This window comes from Blennius ocellaris (assembly GCF_963422515.1).
Source record: "Blennius ocellaris genome assembly, chromosome: 18".
NCBI classification, from domain to species: domain Eukaryota; kingdom Metazoa; phylum Chordata; class Actinopteri; order Blenniiformes; family Blenniidae; genus Blennius; species Blennius ocellaris.
The window spans coordinates 9,335,943-9,351,740 of NC_137667.1; the positions used below are offsets into that span (position 1 = coordinate 9,335,943).

At 41.8% G+C, this 15,798-nt stretch overlaps 1 protein-coding gene across 2 annotated transcripts in view; it reads right to left on the minus strand.

The window, feature by feature from the left end:
• LOC308142966 (pleckstrin homology domain-containing family G member 1) overlaps nucleotides 1-15,798 on the minus strand; it is a 42,787-nt gene that overhangs the window by 15,406 nt on the left and 11,583 nt on the right. For both annotated transcript variants that reach the window (XM_080513597.1, XM_080513596.1), the window contains exons 2-4: nucleotides 7,781-8,340; nucleotides 2,045-2,145; nucleotides 827-896 (exon numbers count right to left, since the gene is read on the minus strand). In XM_080513597.1, coding sequence (XP_080369723.1) covers nucleotides 827-896; nucleotides 2,045-2,145; nucleotides 7,781-8,191 — 582 coding nt within the window. In that variant the 5' untranslated portion in view covers nucleotides 8,192-8,340. The remainder of the gene's footprint in view (nucleotides 1-826; nucleotides 897-2,044; nucleotides 2,146-7,780; nucleotides 8,341-15,798) is intronic.

The window sequence follows — 15,798 nt, forward strand, 5'->3', positions numbered from 1 at the left end:
TCTCCCATCTGTAAAAACGCGGCTGCATAATAGGACACTGTTTATGCTCCACCATGCCCATATAGTACACTTAAAACAGACATTCCCACCACCAAAACAACACTACTGGCTTCAATGAACTTCCCAAGGAGTTTATTTTAGCATCCTCGTCTGATCTTTGCATGGTGTTAACATAGCAGCATACCTTGGTTTTTTATATTTTCAATCAGCGGGGGGAGAGTGAAAGTAAGCAATGATGCAGACATGGCAGCATAAGTATGAAAATCTTTAACCTGAAATTCAAAACTTTCCAGAGCAAGCAAATGTTCTTTCGTCAAATACCTATATGAAAATATTATTAGCCAAATGTACTTCAACTTCTCTTTTTAAACATAATCAATGACTGATTAATCATTAATCTGCACAACATGACTTCCAAAAAACATTATATGATGGGTTGATTGATTTGAGATCCCAGAAACATATATTTTTTATATTTTCACAGCAGTAAACAAGAATCACATCAAATATTGTCTGGATTGTCGCAAATCCAGGTCAGTAACTTGTATATATTTTTCTGAATGTTATTAGTATCTTTCCAGATGTAAGCTGCTCCTGGTTCATAGGTGCTTATGTAACCTCACATGATCCAACATGCCGGATTCTGAAGGTGCTTGTTCAAGTTATAATTTAAATACAAGTGCCTGCAAGGCTCCAGCGTGAACAGTCTGTGACCTGAAGTGACCCGTCTGCACTGAAGAAGTCGTTACGCAAGTCGTGTCAGAAGTGAAATGGACAGCGTGAGAAGTTACAGGAGTATTAAGGGAAGGGAAGTGACCACTTTTACCTTTGATACGAAGCACTCCGCAATAGCCACAGGGTCTGCATTACACTTCTCCAGATCGTGAAGGAGGTCCCTGAAAGAAAATAATCAGCCGATTTCTGAGACTTTCAACACGCATGTACCGTCTTCCTGTCGCTCCCAACACATTTAAATATAAATTGCTCTCATGAGATTCATTGTTCCAAACAACTGTAATGATTTTCAGAAGAAAGAGTGACCTCTTAGTAATGGAATCAGGCCATAGGTCACCTTACTCTGAACAAATATACTTCCACGAATTCAAATGTTCAGCTTCCGTGTGTGACTGCGTGCGCGCTCACTTTGGGAAAAACAGAAATGTTCACTGTTAAAGTTATTGTTTCGTGGTTAGAGGATGAGGTCACCATGACCACTTTAAACTGCCTTAAAGCTTCCTTTTACTGGCCACCTTGTCTGTGTGCGGCAGCTGAGAAATGAATAGGTGGGAGAGCCTGTTTGTGTCTCCAGACCACCACGGTTGATTCTCAACCGGCCATTTCGTCTGGATGCCGAACTCACACCACACACACACACACCAACACATAGCTTTGAGCAGTCTTGCAGGAGACAAATATGCAGACAGAAATCAATTGCACACACTCCCAAACACTCACGCACCTGTCTGTCGCAACGACGCCCTCCCCAGAAATAAACAGGCGGCTGAGCCCAGTGTCAATGTTAGCTGGACATTGTTTGTGGAGCCGGGAGAGACAATAACATGTCGGTGTATTTGGAGGTGACTGAGAATACTTTGAATGCTTCTTCATCTGTGGCTCAAGTTTAAAGTCCCTTACCTCCCTAATAAATCGTCACTATCCAGGTTTTGTGTTTTATTATCAGGCCAAGTATTTCAGCGGTAGAAAAGAAGGTCTTTGTAACTTACGTACGGTGGAGTAGTGGTTAGTACTTCTGCCTCATTATGACGATATCTTTCGTACAAGTCTCAAGCTTGAAGGCTTTTCTGTGAGGAGTTTGTGTGTTCTCCCTGTACGTATGGGGATTTTCTCGAGATACTTCGGTTTCTCCACACATAATCTTGATTTATTGGGAATTTAAGTCACAGAATATACATCACGTTCAGCGTGTGTTCGTTTACATCTTTTGGTGCCAGGTCAGAAATGCCAGAGTGACGACGTATGAACCTTTCTTTTTGGCCTGGACCATTGAACCACTCACTGAGCTCTGCGTGTCAGATGCACGTACCTGTTAAAGTGGTAGATGTCCTTGATGTTGCCGAACAGAGAGCCTTTATCCTCGGCGCTCAAGGCCAGTCGAGATTGGTTACTGATGCACTCCAAGTAGTCCTGCAGAGAGAAAGAAAGTTCATGTTTGAGGGTCATTATGGTGGTAGCATATCACCATAATGTGGTGGTACACACAATAGAACAGGCCAAGAATGGATATTTGTTAAGGCTTGGTTACTGTAACAATCAAATGAACACATTCGATAAGTGAGACTGCAAAATCTAAAAAATTCTTACAGAAAATTTAAAATGTGTTTTCTTGGGAAAATTGTTGAAAATGTGCTTTTTGTTTAATGACTACAGCCATCATTTTCCAGTTCTGTAAAGATAATCATTTATGACATCTTATATTAGCACATGTGGTTATAAAAGCTTTATGAGTATATGGACAGACTTTGTTCCTTCTGATGGTCAGTGCAGAATCTCAAACTAAAAGTAAATTTACAATTCAGGACCAAACGGAAATAGAATTAACACTGCAGAGCCCAGAAGAAAATCTTTCCATCGCAATACTTTATCTTGAATACGCTGATGAGTCAAAATAGAAAAAATAAAAAAACATAATCAACTTATCTCCAAATGCAGCATCTCTAAAGAGGATCAAGCCAGCATGTAGAGGTTTTACCATGTTTTTCATATAAGCCACTGCTCTAAACATCTGATCCTGTACTGCTGTTTAGTGTAAACAGTGTGAGAAGATTATATTGCAGCTCATCACGTTTGTAAAAAAGCAGACCGTTGTGAGAAAACAGGTGAGAAAACAGGTTTAACACAGAGTCCTATTCAAGAAGCAGGTATATATACAGGATCTACTCTGGAACATTAAACCCAGTGGCTTTTATCGCTGCTTCCATCACTGCTGCTTAGTGATGACTGCTGATATGACTGTAATCAAAAGCCTGTTTCTCGTCTGTCCTGTTCAAACAAAGTCAGAGGTTTAGTGAAAAGGACAGATCGAGCAGTTTCTGGCAGGAACCAACAGGAGAGGACTGTGGGAAACCTCTTGTTAATCTGCAGAAGAAACTAGATGTATTGACTGACAGAGAACTAAGTTGATGGGTGAACGTTCAGTGTTGACATGCTCGCAACTTCTATGCAAGTCAGATTGAATTGAGAGATTTTTGTAAATTCTTCTTTGCAATAATCTAAACCAATTCTTCAGATTTTTGAATAAAGTTTATTCGAGTTTTAGTTTTACTTTCATAATCCTGCTCAGTAACTTTCTGAAAACTCTTGGGCTTGGTCTGTGTGTAGACGGGGGGGGGGGGGGGGGGGGGGGGGGGACGCTGCTACTGTGCTTGTGCATCACAGCCGTGGGAAATAGATATTCTGCATATACATGAGCAGATGGACAATAAGAAACATGGCGGCCTCCAGAGTGGCATGACTCAAAGTCTTTACTTTCCTGGGACTTGGTACTTTTATAGACGAGTCCTTCGTAAAGGCAATCCAATGCCCTTATCTGTTCATACGAGTGTCTGTGTTCTCGCCATTGTTAATGTTTATAACGTATTGGTCATTGTTTTCAGTATTTCTGCAGTTGCTGTAATAATAGACATCGTTATCAGAATGCTCCTGTATGAACGCAAAACCTTTCTGAAAGAAAAACGAAAAAAAATTCTGCGTTTTGACTTGAAGCTTTGTCGTGTGAACGGGGCCAGTTGGGCTTATTTACTTACTTAAACTTTATCAAACCAGGTATGCAATTAGGAACAGATACTTATTTACAATGACAAAATTCAGGATCCCTAAAAAAAGTACAAAGGACAATGTATACAATTACAATAATAGTAAAATCAATATAGAAAACAACCCCTTTGCAGTTAGTTTTCTCCAGTTACACCAGTTCTCTCCCACAGTCCAAAAACACATATGTGAGGTGAACTGATGTGTGTCTAAATTGCCTGCGAGTGTGAATGTGTGTGACCGTCTGGGTCTTTGTGTTTGCTTGCCCTGTTGTTGACTGATTACCTGTGGAAAGTTTCTCTGCTTTCACCCATAATCGGCTGTGATCAGCTCCAGAAATCTGCAATCCTGAGTTGGATAGAGGATGGATGGGTGGACTGAATTTGTTTGTAATCAAATAACCAGCGCCACATTGCTCAACAACCGTCATGGGATAGATGAGACTGTAAATCTCCCACTGCAGGCTGATAGAAAAAGATAATATACACCCAAGATATCAAAGACACACCCTGCTGGTTCTGACGCACCTCTTGCTTTTCTGTCTCATGCACAGATGAGCTGAGCCCTGATAGTATCTGATCCTGCGGGCAACTAAAAGTTGCCAACTTGATAGCAACCATAAACACAGCAGAGGAGCCCACCAACCATTGCAGTCATGCATACTGAAATCTGCACATCCAGGACAAATGTTGCAGAAGGAGAAAGTGCACTTGTGTCAGATTTGGTAACAGTATTTAAAGTCGACTGTCGTCTAAAACTGAGCAATTAAGACTTTACAACACCAAGAAAAGTACCAGGCTGCCCTCGACATGCACAAACACACCCAATGATCATTTCAGTGCGTACAACACTTTTTAAGAGACAAAAGGAAGGGGCGGGAGGACGACTCTCCCTGTTCACTCCCTTTAGTCCGTTTGTGTCATTTCCAGTCAACTGCTTCAATTTCTGTTTAAATATACTATTTTATGTAATCGACCATTGTTACTGTTGTTGATATAGTAGCCGAGGAGTCATCTATAAAACTGTTTGGTCAAGCGAAGGAAGGAAAACAGAATAAACTGCTTAACCTGAAATATGGACTGTGGATGTCAAGTAGATTAGATTGAAACGGTGTAAAGGGTTCAAAGGTTAAAGACGAGCTTCAGGCAAATGTTATGTTTCAAGTTTTGGAGTTACAGGAGGAAATAAAGAGAAATCCGGCTCACAGGCATGCTGCTGGTTGTGTTGAGGGTCACATCAAGAGGTCATGTTTAGATTTTGTTGACTATGGGCAGTGATATGTAAGGTGATGCTTTATTAGCCACAGGGTCAAAGATCTGACCTGTTCACTCATCACACAAGCCCCAGTGAGCTCAACAAAGGGCAGCGTTCAGATCAGCGCACACACACACACACACGAAGATTCACTCCCTGCTCAGCTTCAGACATAACATGTACAAACTTGATACTTTCTTGTTTAACCATTAGCCTCCTCGAGCACACACGCCTCTCCCAAACACCAAACACTACCCTCACTGTGCCCCGCAGCAGGAAGCCATTACTCCAGACAATGCTTAGTGCAAACAATCAAATCTGTGTGCGAGAGCATTATGGCATGCCAAGTGATGTTTTCTTGTTATTTCTAAATTCTTGCCCGACTTCAAATGGCCTGGTCATGCGTTCCAGGTCTGAGAACAGCAAGATCAGGGCTTTCTTTTTGACATTGTTTTTTTTCAGATGACGGATTGGGCTCATTACACAACGTTGATCGAGCCAAGAAGGGATGTGCCGCGCAAAACCAATAAACGCCAAATAACACTCGCATAGAGAAATGCGCGGTAGCTCTGAAAGCTTCGATGTGTTGCAAACACACAAAAGTGATGCAAGCCACATTACATTCTTCATCTATTTACCGACAAGTGGCATTCAGAAAAAAACAGATATTGCAACGCGAGGATAAAAACCACAAAGGGCTTGCTGACAGATGAAATGCAGGTGAGCCCACGGGAGTCTGGGTAAATATTTGGGCCAATGTTGTCACACCCTCCTCTCTTGCAGGAAGCAGCGTGGTCCGAGGGATTAGCGAAACAGGGTTGCGGGACAGCTTGCGAGGGACAGTACTGATAATAGATGAGTCGACGCTGCGCTTGTGCTCCCCTCACCTGTGGTTTTCTCTATAGGCAAACTGTCCTGTTCAGAGCTCCATTCATACAGGTACAATCAGCGCAATCCATCCGAATCCATGCACTCGCCCCAACTGTCATTAAAGAGGGTGAAGAAAAGCTAAGTGCATGTGTCTTTCCCAAAGTGCTCATGAAGAATGAGCTATTCTGCAATGAGTGCATCTGTCCAGGGCTGGGTGGTCTGACCCACTAATGGCAACAGGCGATCTGCTCAGCAGATGAAGAACAGGGCTCATTAAGTGCAGCTCCTAAGCTCTGTTCAGTGTTTTCTTTATTTACTTTGGACACTGTTATTTTACCTAAAGCCCCTTGTCCTACTTGTCTTATTCTGTGCCATTTAGGTGTGGAAGGCCAGGAAGGAGGTTCATGAAAAGGGTGGTGTACTGATCATGAGCAATTACATGTCAAAAACCTTACTTCTTTCACAATACGAGTTTCCAGCTCTTATCTTTTGTAATTTTTCTCACGAATGTTAACCCCAAATAACAGACGACAACAAACTCACACGGATCACACGGCTCACAATCCCATAGCGCAGAGTGAGGAAGGAAACAATGCTAATGAGGAGGATGTGGGAAAGGTAGCCCAACCCCCAAAACATGCAAATACAAGTTTACATACAATAATCTTCAATCGTTTCACACCACCACCAATTACAAATCAACCTGCAGAATGCAAATCACACCACACCTTGTCCAGCGCATGTTGGCACAGTGAAGTTTTCAACTTCCAACAACAAACACAGGTTGAAAGAGCCGATTAGAGAAACGAAAAGAGCGGTCAGAGAAAGCAGAGTAACCTTTGATACAAACCACTGCACCCAATCCTTAACAAAGCCACTCGAGCTCCGACGACAGGCCATGTGTGTCTTGATAGTTCAAAGCCTGTGTGTGTGTGTGTGTGTGTGTGTGTGTGTGTGTGTGTGTGTGTGTGTGTGTGTGTGTGTGTGTGTGTGTGTGTGTCTTTAAAAGCAGCACAAAGGCACTGGGTGTCGTGTGGCTGGGCCAAACCCTCGCCTGCAACAAGCGCAGGTGACCTTATTGTATTAAAAGCAGAAAGAATCACGTGTGAGAAAAACCCACACGAGATCTAGAGGGTGTGTTCGCTTGTGGGTTAACGCTCTGTATTCATTAAGTTCAGACGGTTGATGGATAAGTGCACATTTATTAATGTCTTACTTGCATTCATTAAACTGATCGACAACCTGGTAGTTATTAGAAAATAGATAATACTGACAGTCATGTGTACATATGCTAATTGCAATTAGCTTTATGGTGACTTTTAGATCAAGGCTACATATGCAAATCATGCTACATTCAATAGCTTTTTTACATTCATATCATTATTTTATTTTTAATCCTAAATGAATCTTTTCTTTCCATAAAATTGTGGGAAAGTGTATGCTTGTACATGAAAATTTTTTTTATTGATCTATCATTTTAGTCTTTTCCTCCAATTTGTTTGGTCCCATTTCATCCTATGTTGACTTTGGAAATAAACATTTAAAAAAGTATACAACCTGGTTATAAAGAGCAACCATTAGCTTCATCTCACTACAATATTTCCATGCTTCGTTACATTACTTCCATTAGATGGAATGATTGACTGGAGAAGGAATCACATCCCCTCTACTCTGGATACTTTACTAAATAGGATCAAGTGTCTTTACACATTTCATTTTAACTCACATGTCTGGATTGAAAGCTGAGCAGTCGTACAGCAGAACAAAAATTACTTCAAGGCCACTCTCTGCTCATGTGCTAATACATCACATCCATCAAAATGTCTTCCTCACATTGTCTTCAATGATCTGGTTGTATTATGCCAGTGAGATCACTTTTCCTTACCTCTACAATGCTGCGCAAATCCTGCACGTAGGTTCTCTCCGTGTCCAGTATTTCCTGCACCACCCGGTCCACGTACGTCCGGGGTCCTTGGACCTGACTCATCTTCTGTCCTCCGTCTGTGCTCAGCTCAGCCTCTGAATGTTCTGTTACAATCTGTCCAACGTCCTGTCTCCCGTGTCCCCTCCCCAGTCCGATCCCTTCATCATCCTCTCCGCATCCCAGCTGCCTGGCGGGGACGAGCTCCAGCCGGATCGCCCCGGAGTCCCGGTCTGGGGTCATGGGGTTACAGAGAGGGGCAGCGACAAGAGTGGAGCGGCTGCCCAGTGAGCAGTGACTGTCCCGGGAGGAGGCGGAGGAGGACGTGGAGCTGTAGCTGATGGGCCTCTCGGTGCTGTCCGGAGAAGAGTCCATGCTGATGGCGGAGCAGTAGCGCGACGAGGCGTGACGGAAGGCCGGGTTGCGGAGACAGCGAGCCGGAAGGTCAACGGAGCTCAGGACAGGGCCGGAGTCCGGCACTTCGGGAAGAGGAGGCAGCGCATCTGGCAGGTAGCTGTAATCGTCTAAAGAGAGAAAAAAAATAGTAAAGAAATGTTTACTGATCATTTATTTGCATTTTGCTTTTTATTTCCAGCTTATATTGAAGCTGTCAATTTATAAAGGGGTTGTCAGAAGTTAAGCGCTATATAGACGCACACAAACACTGGTTTGCACGGTTGCAGAGGGCTCCAAAGAGTCTAGCAAAAAAGAATTCATGGCTTTAGTTGTGCTGCAGTGTGTCGGCCAACATGGTGTGGCAAATGGTGGAATGCCTTATTAAAAAAAAAAAAAAGAGAGCGAGAAATACATCCAAGTATTTGGCTGGCTTACTGTTTACTTTGGAAGAATTCAGATGATATTAGATTTTCTTGTTGCCAAAATAGCCTTCCAAAGTTGAGAAATCTGGGCAAACTATACTTAACCACTGGACTCTGTCTAAAGATTTATTGTAGTTCTGATCAGAACTTCCTTAAATACATCTCATCTTTGACTCTTACTAATGTGTAGCAGCAGGTTTCTCCTACATCTGGAAAGTCGAGTTGCTGGTTCAGTACCATCGAGCACAGGCTCTTCCTCAAACAATTTGTTTGTCATTGGTGTCGCCTCACTAAAATCACTGCAAACACAATAAAATGATTCAAAATGTATGTTGCTGATTCCTGTCACTGATTTTGCAACTTCAACAAAGAGGATCAAGATTTTGTTTTGATTCAACTTAAATACCTCCTGTCCATTTTCCATGTTTCAGGCTTCTTTGTGCGAATGAACAAGTTGAATGAAGTCTAGTCGGAAACGTAAATTGTCAAATACTCAACTAAATAAAATTGACCAAGTGATAAAAGTGCAGGACATTAATGGAGAGGAATCACATGCACAAAACTAAAGAACTTTTGGGGGTTTTTGTAAATAAGGGACCATAAACTGGAGTTTTGTATGAATTCTGAGACTTTCAAACTAATGACCTGAATACACACTGAAAGTGCCATTAAGCAATTCAAATCAAATTCACACACTCAACCACTCTTTGCTTCCCCCCATGAGATGTAAAAAGCCTCTCTGTATGCAACTCCTACCACTTACAACACCACTTTCATATCCTTACAGTCTGTATCTGTTCGTCATACCGATTCCGGACATTCCTGCTGGCCACAGTCTAACTGACCAACCGCCACACGAGGACCAACCAGCTCCTACAGACTCATTTTCAGCTTCAGTCAAAAAGGTCCATCAGTATTACCTTTACCATGTGAAAGACATACAAAACAATAAAGAATTATTTTTTTTTTTTTTTAAACACACTGGTATTAATTTGTGCAAATTAGTGTGTGTGAACATTTGAGCTCCCCTTTTAACAAAAAGATTAAATGTGTAGGTTTATGCTGTTATGAATGAAAGGTCTATTTCAACAGGAGACAGACGAGTGTGTGTGCACCTACTAAAGTCTCTCTGGCCTCCAGCCCGGGCCCGACTGACTCAAAACCTTGTGTATGTGGGAAAACCTTGTTAGCATACGATTACTCGCTCCCGAGACCCCACAGTCAGACCAGCTGAAGCCACAGCCACACATGCAGCATATCTAGTCTCCCTCAAGGTTTCTCAAGGTCGTGCCCCCGCAGAAATGCTTTGAAGGGAACAACAGAGAGCGAATAGAGTGATGAAGCAAAGGAAGGACAACATGAGAGAGAAGCCCATACCAGCTCAGTGGGAGTTTGACAAGAGTCTTCATCATCAAAGCGAAGATGCATCAGTGAACCGGTAGCTGCCATGTTGTGGCAACACTGATATTCAGTGCCCTATAACACAGTGTGGCTCGCTCACTGCCAGCAGCGCCGGCACAGCCTAAACCCGTCTCACTTCAAAGCGTTCCAGATCACAGGTTCAGGTTCAAAAGCATGAAACGTGAAACTGAGAACAAACTCAAAGAATCCAGGTACATACCCACTCTCTCACCTTTCAAATGGGGACCTTGGAGGTCTTTCTTTGCAAAGGCGACACCTCTTTTGGTAGCCGCCACACCAGATACTGGTCCGGGGCAAGATGATCATACCTTGGCATCGACTACTGCGTGGATAAACCAAATCCAGAAACTGAGCCTGCATGTTCATTCCCTGTTTTTTTTTTTTTTTTTTGGGGGGGGGTCTTTTTTAGCCTCACATTTTGCCTTCCCATATAGTTCCATGATATGCCATATGAAAATAAGCTCCTTCAATAACTTATAAATAGTTCAACATTAAGATTGAACCTATTGTCTTATTCCTGATTCTATTCAAGCTTCAGCACTTCTGCCACTACCTGCAAAGAAAAATATTTTATATGGACTGACAACGTGTCCAGGATGTATCCTGCCTCTGCTCATATTCCACTGGGTTCAACTCCAGTGCCCCACAAACCTGAATTAAAGAAAGCAGTATAGAAAATGGATGGGTCAGGATCGATGCTTTATTTTGTATTGCCGACTGTATGCTTGTCAAAAAAATCCAGTGTTTCATTTTATTCCACAGGTGCTTTATCTCACATGATCTACTGAAACCCTCAAATAGAAATATCTGAATGGATCTTCAGCTGTTAAATTCACTTCTACAATAATATTTCTTTTAAGAAATCTGCAGCTTCCCCAGTCAATTTTCACTTTATTGAGTTAACTGAGTTATCTGTATCAAAAACGCATAAAATCAGTTATTTGCTTTCATAGAGGTTCAGAAATATCCCAATATCATGTTTATTCCTTATCACATTTCAAAACCATGTTTTGTAGATGAGCATGCATGTCAACCGAACGCTTGCATACGGTTAATCATAAGATGATGTTAACTGTAAACAGCAAGCATGAATACAGAGGCTGGTGCACTACATCCCAGCTTTTACCGCTTGGTTTTGCTTCAACACCGTGCCAAGATGAGCAGGAAGGAAGTAGAGCGTCGAAAAACTGATGTGGCATGAAAGTGAATTTTCCTCGGACAAGTTTGGAACCGATTTGCCAGGCCTCTTTGATCATCCCAATGTCTGCCCTCCTGGGTTGACCCACTTTTAACTAATTAAAGATCAGAAAGGAGAACGAATCTGCTGAGCAAAAACAACACACGTCGATATGCCTTGGCTTTTTCATAAGCAACATGCTGCTTTCAAGTAACTGTACACTTGCACGAAGGGTTGTGCAATGCATACCGTGACATTAATAGGTTACTGACCATTTTCTGTGCTTTTGGTCAAATTTATGACATTCATATAGTTGTTTCAAATGAAATTTTGTTTGTCACTTCGAAGACGGGAATAACTACACTAGTAGACTTAATGGTTGACTCAGTCAGACACACACACACACACACACACACACACACACACACACACACACACACACACACACACACACACACACACACACACACACACACACACACACACACACACACACACACACACACACACACACACACACACACACACACACACACACACACACACACACACACACACACACACACACACACAGTTACAAGGAAAGTAAATACATAGACGGCATGCCTGCAGTGAAACCCAAACATGACAGGAGGATTGCCCCATCTTGTGTTTGCCAAGCCTCTCCTTCCAGACTTATGTTTTGGGCACACCCTGCCCCGTTTCCTGGGTGAGCAGGATTTTTTTTTTCCCCCTCTGTTTCGTTCATGCACACAAATACAATCACACAGACAATACACACTGCAAATCCCCCCCACTTCAACACACAAGCAGATAGAAAGCGAGGATGTCCAAACTTCAGTGACCTCCTTTGCAGATTATGTTAAACTTGATCCAAGTAAATTACCTCTAATTATGGTTCTAACCATGCAGGTTGAGACTGTTTCTCGTGTGTGTGTGTGTGTGTGTGTGTGTGTGTGTGTGTGTGTGTGTGTGTGTGTGTGTGTGTGTGTGTGTGTGTGTGTGTGTGTGTGTGTGTGTGTGTGTGTGTGTGTGTGTGTGTGTGTGTGTGTGTGTGTGTGTGTGTGTGTGTGTGTGTGTGTGTGTGTGTGTGTGTGTGTGTACGCACGAGGATTAGAGTAGTGTATGAGCGCTGTGTTTCCTGCCAGTGGGGAGAGAAAGAGGGAGTGATCCAGTGAGCGCCTCAGCAACCTGGCTTCAATATCTGGCTTTCATTTAACATGAAAAAGACAAAGAGCCGGGGTACTTTGCGCTTCAGCTCGGTTTAATATGTCGAACATCAGGCCTGTCTGGAAATCAAAAGGAGAAACTAGGCCCAAGGCTGGGCAAAGAACAAACAAAATCAATGCAAGAACCCTGGCACAGTAGTATAAGTCCAGTGCTGTGTAGTGGTGGTGATAAGTAAACACAGTTCTTCCGCTTCATTTTTAGCCAAAAGAACATGTTTTTTCTTTGAAATGATTAAGTATTGGGTTAAAAAAAAAAAGAGAGAGATTGCAAAACCAATATTAAAACAATCTGGACTTTAAACATTTTTTTGATGCAGAACAAATGGATCATCTGGATCATATTTATAATTTTCTCTTCACTTTAAACAAAAACATCTTCAGAGCAGGACACCATTAATAGTAACCTGCATAGAAGTATTGATCATGAAGCAGAAAAACCTAGTTAGACTTAGGGGAAAAAAAACTAGGCTTCACTAAATAATTATGAGCTGGTTGGGAGCTGGTTGTTGAAAACAACATTTTGTGGAAGATTACGCTCTCCCAGTTTTCCTGCAAGCCAAGATGACAAAACTATTTGTCTGGCATTTCTCCATAAGAGCTTGTTTTTCGATATGCAACAGTCTATTATATAGTCAGATATATGCCAAAGCAATTTATAAATTCAACTGAGATTTGTTAAATCTGTTGTTTTTCATTCATAAAAGTAGAAGTCAATGGACTTTCCTCTTGACTAGTAAGAGGAATGAGCGCTACAGTGAAGGGCAATGCATTGCATTCAGATCACTCACTCTTCAGTGCAAACAACTATTGATGCAAGCTGCTTTAATAGGCAACATAATTCACACTCGGTGCGTTGCCGTGAACGTCACGACTCGCTCCCACTGTGGTTTGCCGATTCAGCTCCACAGACGCCCTCGGTCCAATAAGCTTCAATACCAGACGAGCCAGGTTTAATGACTCATGCTACGCTCGGCTGCTCCACTTCAGTTCCACACTTTATGATCACCTGAAGTGCACTTTGCCGTGGAGTGGTCAGCAAACAGCTGTGAGCACCCTCGTCTCTTTACGGGCCTGGCGATCCTCGCAAGTACTTCAAATGGCTCTGCGAGTGCTCTGTAATGGGCGGTGCGGCAATCCCGAACAGACGTTCAAACACCGAACATGTTCAAAATACTTTTTAGGTGTTGCGTCACATGCAGTTGTGTGTCAAACAGCTGCAAAACAATCCTCTGTTTATTTTAAGTGGAGTGCCGTCCTTAATCACTGGGTTTGAACAAGGGGTAATAAACTAACAATGTGTAGGTTGGTGGTTTAAGCAATGAAAACCGACATGCGACTTCCAGGGAGTATCCCTAAGCAATAAACCGCAAAGCTGAGAATATCAGAACAGGATTTCATCCAGAAAAAAAAAAAGGCTGGAAAATACCCACTTGGGCTCGCAAACCCAAGCTCATATTAGACTTGGCTGAACTTTAAAAAGGCTTTTTTGCCCTCTGAGAGTGGAGAAGACTTCGACATAAAGGGGGGAATTATTTACGGAGCAAGAAAGAGCAATGAAAGACCAGTGAAGATGCAGATTTGACAAATTATGACACACTGGCATACAACATGAATCCATTCACTTACGGTTTACTTCACAGTATGTCTGCACACATATCTACACACATTAAATGGTGGTATAGTACAGAGCAGTAATTTTGATCTTCACTGGAAATGAACTGCCTTCGATCATATGACGTATATATTGCCCTCATCCACAAATGCAAACCACTTATTATCTGAAGCACTGATCTGCGTTGAGCCCTCTGCTAGAAAGATAAATATGGAAAATAAATCTATTGGCTTCGTGTCGAGATGCACAGGTGTAATTATCTTAATTCAAAACATCTTACGATGTTATTTTTGAACTTATCTCTTCAAAAAAAGGTTTCATTTGATCTATATAATCTATGATACAATACCTTAAAAACAAAATCCCAAATAGATTAGAAATTAGATTAGAAAGGAAATTGGCAAGCAGATAATGAGATGGTTTTTGAAAACAATGGTTCGTACAAAAAGTCACAATCAAAAGTACTCCGTGATAAAACTCTCAAGCAGTCATTTTATGGTCGACATCTTTTCTTCTTCTTCCTATAATTTTTTATTGCTTCCACTTATTCACTATATATTTTTTTTTAAGTTAATGTCAATTCCATTAAAATTCTCACAATGTTCCTGTTATTGACATGTTTCCGGCCTTTTTTCTTTTTCCCTTCCTGTCATTCTTTCCCTCCCTCCTCCTCCTCGTATGCACCCAACACTCATAAACATACATTTGGCAAAAGTATCTCTGCCAACATCACCGTGTGTGTATATGAGCTCCACAGGACATTCCTTTGGGCTCAGTCCATGCCTCTCCAAGCATATACTTTACTATGTAAAAATACACACTGGCCAGCCAGTATACAGCATATGGTCGGACCACCAGGGTCCACATTTGCATGGATGGAGTGCATGTTCAGTTCATAATGTCCACTATACAGCGCACACAGTGAACACACTCAACCGCTCGCAGCTTTACTCGGCAATCGATCTAAAAGACTTGTAAAAGAGAACAAGACACTCTGGAGGTATTGTGAATACCAAGGACACCATTCGTCAGTGTTTATTCCTTCCCAAATGTCTGTAAAGAAAAAGATGTCTTGTATACCAAAAAGTGGATTTCATAGTGTCTCACTTGGTGCTTAATGACATTTGGCACCATATGGGTACTTTTTTAGGATTTCATTTCGCCTCAAATCAGCTCTGAAGTTAAATTACATGCATTACTGCAAGCATGTCTATTTATGAACAGCACTTTGTTCAGCTGTAATGGTTTTTTAAGTGCTATACAAATAAAGTTGAGATGACAGTTGAGCAAGTGAATGGTCCTTTCAGGTACCTGCACGCTTGTAAGTATGTTTTTGATGTAATTTTACGTCAAACGTGCATTTTTGTAGATTAATGAATGGTTTAAACACAGATCATAATTAAATCAGCTATTCAAGTTAACTGGCCTGCATAATGAAGTTCAAAACAACTAACATTTAGACGAGGCTTTGAGACGAGCAGGTTTTTTTTGGGTAGTCTTGCCCGAGTATAATCAAAACAATGTACCAGTAGTTGAATGACTATAGATTTCAAAAACTCTCTAAACATCTGCGTTAAACATCACTTCTCGGCGGGAAATCTGATGTTTACTGTGCATTATATTTATTGTCACCCGTTTGTCTGAGACGCCAAAGCTAAAAATGCAGAAAGTACTTGGAGAAAAAATATTTAGTGGAAAGAGATCGAGACTTTGGAGAGAGCACA